The sequence below is a fragment of the Macaca mulatta genome, chromosome 4 (genome assembly GCF_049350105.2).
Source record: "Macaca mulatta isolate MMU2019108-1 chromosome 4, T2T-MMU8v2.0, whole genome shotgun sequence".
NCBI classification, from domain to species: Eukaryota; Metazoa; Chordata; class Mammalia; order Primates; family Cercopithecidae; genus Macaca; species Macaca mulatta.
The window spans coordinates 132212203-132220308 of record NC_133409.1 but is presented as its reverse complement, the minus strand read 5'-3'; the positions used below and the strand labels follow the sequence as shown (position 1 = coordinate 132220308).

The following is an 8106-nucleotide window of genomic DNA, read 5'->3' as shown; positions in this document are numbered from 1 at the left end:
ATGTTTTATAACTCCTACAAATCAATAGGAAAGAGATACAATCACTAAAAATTAAAAAAAAAAAAAAAAAAGTCGCCAGGACTCAAATACAAATTCACAAAAGAGCATATCTAATAGCCAGTATCAACATCAATTATGGAGAGGTTATCAACATCATTAATGGAGAGGAAAAAGGAAATTAAGACCAAAAGACCAAGATGATACACATTTACACACACTGCAGAAGGGTTAAAATTGGAAAAAGGGTGGACCAGCTGGAACTGTAGTACACTGCTTATGGGAACTTAAATTGGCATAATCATTTTTTTGCTGTCAATATCTTTAAAAGATAATAATATAGTTTATGTTGAAACTTCTCTACTTCTAGGTATATAACCATTAATAATGAATACACACATTAATAAAATTATAGCAACTTTATTCATAATTTTCATCTATCCTACCACAGATACATTAAATTGTAGTATGGTGTACTGTGAGACTCCTGAAGTGGGGTTCAGAGTTTGAATCATAAACCAAAATCACAAGATGCAAATAGGGTTATTTATCTCCAAATTGACACTGGTCAGACAGCATACTATTATACATATCAGGAACATCATGTATAATTTGGACACCCAGATGCATTTTCCTATGCGCCCAGGTACTGTGTACAGGATATACTTTGGCTATAAGATTAACCCAAAGCTGACATGTGTATGTGTCGCAGCAGCATAAGAAACCTACCAGGTACAAGTAGCCTCAACTTAAATACCTTGCTACCACAAAAATTTAAGTGACTAGCTCCCTTTTCTTCATGAGGCCTTAGTCCACAGATTGTAAGTCACATAATAACCAAGCCTGCCAGCCAAGGACACAGACTAGAGAACATTGTTTAATTAATACTTAGCACATACCAAGCCCTGCAAAACCATCACCTATTTTTAGAGTTGATGTTTCAAAATGTTTGAATAGGGAAAATTTTTAATCTAGGTGAGGTAATAGGACCAACTGTGTGTGAATGCATACACACATATATAATTCTGTTACATTATTTTTAAATAACTTAAAATTTACTAAGACACCAATAAGTAGCATGATAAGAATCATCTAATAACGTGTGGAAACATTAAAAACATGAAACAAAGCAAAACAAAGCAAAAAAGTTAATCATAATTTCACATTATTATTATTGCCACAAGCTATAGGGATTTACCATACTTCTTTTTCCTCCTCAACCTAGTCTCCCTCTATTCTACCTTTTGAGCTTATTTTTGAGAAAAAAATCAGTTATTTTTATTTTCATAATTCTTTCAAAAAAGAGAGAAAAAGTATAACCGGAAGTATAAGCAATATGAGAAAGTTATGAGGATTTCATAATCCTTCAAATTTCTTGCAACAATTCTTACTAGTTCAGGGATCACAGCTCTTATCAACTCTGTCCCCACTCCTGAGTCTCCTCAAAGAATTCTTGATAGTACTTCACTAATGACTCATAATAGGCTTTTCACACTAAATAAGGAATTGGCCCCAGAATCTCACTAAACGTAGTGGTCCCATCATGGATTTTCTTCTCCATGCTGCTTCTATTCCTGAGTTCAAATCCCTGCTTTGTATTCTGATTCTTTCTCCCAAGCAAGCACAATGTTTATAAATATTTCAGGCTGAAATATATTTTATTTAATTGTATATTCATTATAGGTATACATGCACAGAAATTATAGGTCATTAATGAAGTGATGAAATAATGAGAAGACTTCGTTAAGATGTATCATCTTCTTGTGGATAGATTTCTTCAATGACTTGAGTCTTTAGGGTACCATTCTTGAGTCCCTACTGAGTCCTTTGGGATCCAATTATTTGGGTCCATAGGGTCACATTCTCTCACGCAGCAATGAGTTGTAGGTCTTTCACAGTATGAAATCCTAAATTCACTATCGTCACATTGATTTTTACATCGACCGCCAATCGCTATACATGCCTTCCACCTATTAAAGATGATATAGTGCCCTTCACTTCTGGCTGAAAGAACGCAAGAACAGCTGGAATTAGTAATCTAGGTGGGAACTCCCAAGATTTAAAAGAAGACACGGAAGTAATCACAGACAACAGAGGAAAAATAAAGGAAATAGATATTTGCTTTAATTTTTTTTTGTCCATATCAGAGCAGATCAAGGAAATCAACAAGTATACAGTTCCTAAACGAGAGGTTCCATTCCTATGCATTTTAAATAATTTTGTAGTGACTCAATAAGGGATTTCTGAAGGGCTTGCAATTTATTAATCTTCCTCTGTCTGTCTTGCTCATTGACTAGAACCATTGGATACGAGTGGGACGATCTCCATCCTCTCATTTATCATTCATTCTTAGTACTGTTCTGTGGTAAATGTTCTCTTCCTTTTTAAGATTTCTTTCTTTCTTTCTTTCTTTCTTTCTTTCTTTCTTTCTTTCTTTCTTATTATTATACTTTAAGTTCTAGGGTACATGTGCATAACTGGCAGGTTTGTTACATATGTATACTTGTGCCATGTTGGTGTGCTGCACCCATCAACTCGACAGCACCCATCAACTCGTCATTTACATCAGGTATAACTCCCAATGCAATCCCTCCCGCATCCCCCCTCCCCATGATAGGCCCCGGTGGGTGATGTTCCCCTTCCCGAGTCCAAGTGATCTCATTGTTCAGTTCCCACCTGTGAGTGAGAACATGTGGTGTTTGGTTTTCTGTTCTTGTGATAGTTTGCTAAGAATGATGGTTTCCAGCTGCATCCATGTCCCTACAAAGGACACAAACTCATCCTTTTTTATGGCTGCATAGTATTCCATGGTGTATATGTGCCACATTTTCTTAATCCAGTCTGTCACTGATGGACTTTTGGGTTGATTCCAAGTCTTTGCTATTGTGAATAGTGCCACAATAAACATATGTGTGCATGTGTCTTTATAGCAGCATGATTTATAATCCTTTGGGTATATACCCAGTAATCGAATGGCTGGGTCATATGGTACATCTAGTTCTAGATCCTTGAGGAATCGCCACACTGCTTTCCACAATGGTTGAACTAGTTTACAGTCCCACCAACAGTGTAAAAGTGTTCCTATTTCTCCACATCCTCTCCAGCACCTGTTGTTTCCTGACTTTTTAATGATTGCCATTCTAACTGGTGTGAGATGGTATCTCATTGTGGTTTTGATTTGCATTTCTCTGATGGCCAGTGATGATGAGCATTTTTTCATGTGTCTGTTGGCTGTATGAATATCTTCTTTTGAGAAATGTCTGTTCATATCCTTTGCCCATTTTTTGATGGGGTTGTTTGTTTTTTTCTTGTAAATTTGTTTGAGTTCTTTGTAGGTTCTGGATATTAGCCCTTTGTCTGATGAGTAGATTGCAAAAATTTTCTCCCATTCTGTAGGTTACCTGTTCACTCTCATGGTCGTTTCTTTTGCTGTGCAGAAGCTCTTTAGTTTAATTAGATCCCATTTGTCAATTTTGGCTTTTGCTGCTGTTGCTTTTGGTGTTTTAGACATGAAGTCCTTGCCCATGCCTATGTCCTGAATGGTACTACCTAGGTTTTCTTCTAGGGTTTTTATGGTATTAGGTCTAACATTTAAGTCTCTAATCCATCTTGAATTAATTTTCGTATAAGGAGTAAGGAAAGGATCCAGTTTCAGCTTTCTACTGATGGCTAGCCAATTTTCCCAGCACCATTTATTAAATAGGGAATCCTTTCCCCATTTCTTGTTTCTCCATCGTTCTTTTTAACCTGACTTGAGCAGTTCTAAAATACTGAAAGATACAATTTTATTTTCCTGAAATATCTCATCTCCTCTTGGATCTGCACCCTAGAGCCAAGCACAAGAGAAATTTTGCTTAAAAAATAGACACTTTGGGGTGACTAGAATAAGGAAATAGTAAATAACCACAAGCTGAGGACATAGTGAACATTTCAGCAAGGCTCATAATTTTCTCTTTTTACTTTGCCATTTTTCTCTTTCATCCTGAAGTTTCCAGTGCTATAGAAAATTTTAAAAAATGTCTCTAATCTCACTTTACACCATAATTTCTTCGACTTTGTAACTTCCACAATTATAAGGAATGATGTATGTATCTAGATAGAAGGTCTCTCTGTCACTAACAGAAGTTCTGATCTGTCGTTGCAGGTATTCATTTATTCTCTGTATCTCCACAGGATAAAACTAAAAATAAATGGTGCATATCACTGGAGAGCCAGGTTTTGAATCAATATAATAATTTTTTTAATTAATTAAAAAGTTTAATAAAAATTCTGGAAGAGACTGTCTTAGAAAGTACATATCTACCATTACTGGACCAATACAAGCATGCATTGCTGGACATATTTCAGAAGGTGAATGAAAATGAGCAAGTCCTTATCACTGATGTCTATAAGTATGCTTTCATCTCAAAAACCTTTTTATTCTATAATTAACCAATTTTGTGTCCATGTATTTAAATAAAATACATATATATCATTTTATATAAAGTAGTAATATTACCCACAAATTTTGCAGCAATAATTTAAAATAACTGAGGATTTTGAGACTACACTATCAGAGGATATTCCTTTTACCATACTCTGGATTTGCAGTGATGTATACTCAGTCACCTAGGAACCAGCACTTTATGCAGTTATCTTTGCTAATAATTGTATTTTATTTGTAAATAGTAATAGTAATATGAATAATAGTAATAATAATCTTTCAAGCCCATATTTACCCTGAGATATGAAAGGTACATTTCATAATCAGATAACCCCAGCATAGTTCTGTTCACAAAGAAACATATCACAAGGGGTATTTCCTTCTGAGAGAAGGAACACAAAATATAAATGCAGAGCTTAATGTAGCACTGTAGATGAAATAGCCATGAGGTTACTACCTACATCAAGAAACAAGATATTACTAGAAGCTTCATACCCTCTCACCACATCATAACCCCCTCCCTCTCCCCTAAGAATAATCACTATCCTGAATTAAACACTAACTTTCTTACTTTGCCTTATATTAATATTTGTGTTCCTTAAGTATGCATTCTTTATGCCTGCTTTTGAATGTGTATACACATAAAATATGCATAAATCTAGATATACACACAAATATATATATACGTACACACACAAATAAATGTGTACATAATATACATAATAAATGTATATAATCAGGTGTCACTTAGGGACAGGGATAGGTTTTGACAAATATGCCATTAGGTGATTCTGTCCTTGAGCAAACACCATAAACTGTACTTACACAAACCTAGATGGTACAGCCTATCACATACCTAGGATATAAGATATAGCCTATTGCTCCTGGAATACAAACTGGTACATGTTACTGGACTGAATACTTAGAAAGGCCATCCAGTGTTGGGGTCCAAGGCTAAGTTCTATGGTCATTTCCCTCTCTGGCCTCCACAGGGAGGGTATCTGTATCCAGGCTGTGCTATCTAGGCTTGGGAGAGAGGTGGCATGAGCAATGTGACACTGTCCTTCCTATCCTCTTTAATGTATCTTTTCTTATTTCTGTAATCTACCTAAGTGCTGTGATCTCTCACGTGGTTTCCTTAGCTCTTGTGAAGGCATTTTCGTGCTTGGATAATTGTTCAAATTAATGATTCTGTAAAGGATGGAGCACTTAAAAGTCCGATTCCAACATCATGCTGATATCCAGTGAAATTTAGTCAAAAAGAATTATTTTAAAACTAAGTTCCCAGTCCCTTGTCTAGACTTTTGTTGGCTCAATTGCCTTTTTGAGTTGTCTTAATTAAACTGTGCTTTAAGATAAACAGAACACCTTCATCATTCTTTTCATATAACAATATACTTTTTATATCCAAAAATGTCAGTATTTTGAACAGTGGTGATTGATAAAAAATAGTTTTGCCTTGGCCGGGCGCAGTGGCTCACACCTGTAATCCCAGCATTTTGGGAGGCTGAGGCGGATAGATCACCTGAGGTCAGGAGTTTGCAACCAGCCTTGCCAACATGGTGAAACTCTGTCTCTACTAAAAATATAAAAAATTAGCCAGGCATGGTGGCGGGAGCCTTTAATCCCAGCTACTCTGGAGGCTGAGGCAGGAGGATTGCTTGAACCTGGGAGACAGAGGTTGCAGTGAGCCGAGATCGTGCCATTGCACTCCAGCCTGGGCAACAAGAGTGAAACTCTGTCTCAAAAAAAAAAAAAAAAAAAAAAGAACAAATTGCCAGCTCTTGGGTAGGAGGGAAACTGAGACAGCAGTGTAACTCCTAAGTACAATTGCATTAAAACATTTAAAAAAAGTAACAATGCTGCTGAAAACAATGATTAGAGAAACTTTCTTCATGGAAATGATAAGGGCATTTGCCTAGCCAGCACTTCATCCAAAAAAAAATTCAGCCTCTACAACCTTAAAATAAGATTTCTTTCTTGCTTTAAACATGAAATTCAGCCTTCATAAACCTATGAGGTGAAAGACAAGAACATATAGGTAAACAGGGACTGGGGTAGAGAATATACTCAGAATATTTACTTCATTTCAGTCGAAAAGTATTGATTAAAATGTGCAAGACACAATTCTACTTATTTTATTTTACCTGTGCTGATTTTCTCTGTCCCATGTCATGCTTTTTCAAATATTGTGGAAGATGTATTTGTCTTTGAGTACATTTTTTCAAGCTTCAGTCTCCATATGGTTGTCAATAATTTCATAGGAGTGCTAACAGGTTGGTAAGAGCTCACTGCAAAATAAAAAAAAATTACTTTAAAAGTAGAAGAAAAAAATATTTTCAGAAATAAAGACACAAACGTATTTGCCTCTATTTAATGGTCCTATAGATTATAAAAGGTTTCACAAAATGATAAACATATAGTACACATGTTTAAAAATCCAGTTAAATGAATAAATGACTATTAATAAGTTCACCTTGCATGGCTATTGTTAGGAAAAATAAATCAATACAGGCAAAATGCAGAACAAATGCTAGCTATTAAAATCATTATTTAGAAGAAAACCTATCAGTGTTTATTGAAATCTGTATAATTCTTTGTATCTCAGAAAAGTTCTAAATACAGAGGGAATTCTAATAAGCATGCTTTAACTAACTTTTAAGAAGAAGAAAAATTATTCTCTAATATAAATAAACTGCCTTGTTGGTTTACATTATTAATTGAAGTTCATCTACTTGTTCCCTTTTGGTGAGAAATTATCAGCTAAAAAGCTATTTATGTTTAAATGTTAGGGCAGAGTAGTACTAAACGAATGAATTACTACAGATTTATTTTAAGGTTACCTCCTATGATCTCAATACTGACAGATAGCTTGGTAATCAGAGAAAGCAGCAAGATAAAGAAAAAGGAGAATTTAACTGGAAGTGAGCAGTAGACAAGTGCAGCTTTTCTCAATTGTTAACATAATACAGTTTGAAACTTTTAGGAAGGCATTTTATCTGATTAACCTCTGCTATAAATAATATCAATGTGGGGATCAATGATTTCCCAGCATAATTCATAACTTTCCCAGTTTTTTCTACTCTATTAATAGATCAAATTCAGTTAAATTTGAGTGTTGAATAAATGCGCATTTCATGAATCTATGAAATCAATGTAGCATTATTTTCTTCTAATCATTTACATATATGCATATATATGAATATATATTTTATGTAATTAAGGTGAATTACAGCCTTTTCTAGGATGTTGTGTTTGAAAAATTATTCAAATATTTTTACCTGAGAACTGTGAATAAATGTAATGTAACATGGTGATGGTATTAATAAAATGATTTTATAATATAAATTCTACTTTAAATATCTCAGTTCCCCCACTTTAATGCTGGCCCCTTGATCCCTCTAGCAATAATATTCATATTACCTGGTGGAATAAGGACAGCAAAGAAAAGCAAAATACAGAAAAAGAGAAGGATCTTCATTGTAAATGATTTCTTGCTATAAAACAGTGTACAGATCATCTGTCTGACTCAGCTGTTGTTGAAACAAGGGAAAAAAAACCCTTACATTTAAAGAATTCTTCTGCATAGTTTTGACTACTGAAGCTTATTAAGAGCAAGAACATTTCCATGCTTGGTGAATAGTGCCATATTCAAAGAGATAGTGACTAGAAAAATCTGCTTTGTC

At 34.7% G+C, this 8106-nt stretch overlaps 1 protein-coding gene across 1 annotated transcript; it reads right to left on the bottom strand.

Moving 5' to 3' along the window:
* Positions 1 to 1774: 1774 nt before the first annotated feature.
* Positions 1775 to 7901, bottom strand: DEFB112 (defensin beta 112). Its single transcript, XM_028847485.2, has 2 exons — positions 7844 to 7901; positions 1775 to 2001 (listed from the first exon to the last, which is right to left on the bottom strand). Exons 1-2 carry the CDS (start codon positions 7899 to 7901, stop codon positions 1775 to 1777), a joined length of 285 nt encoding a protein of 94 aa, XP_028703318.1.
* Positions 7902 to 8106: the final 205 nt, after the last annotated feature.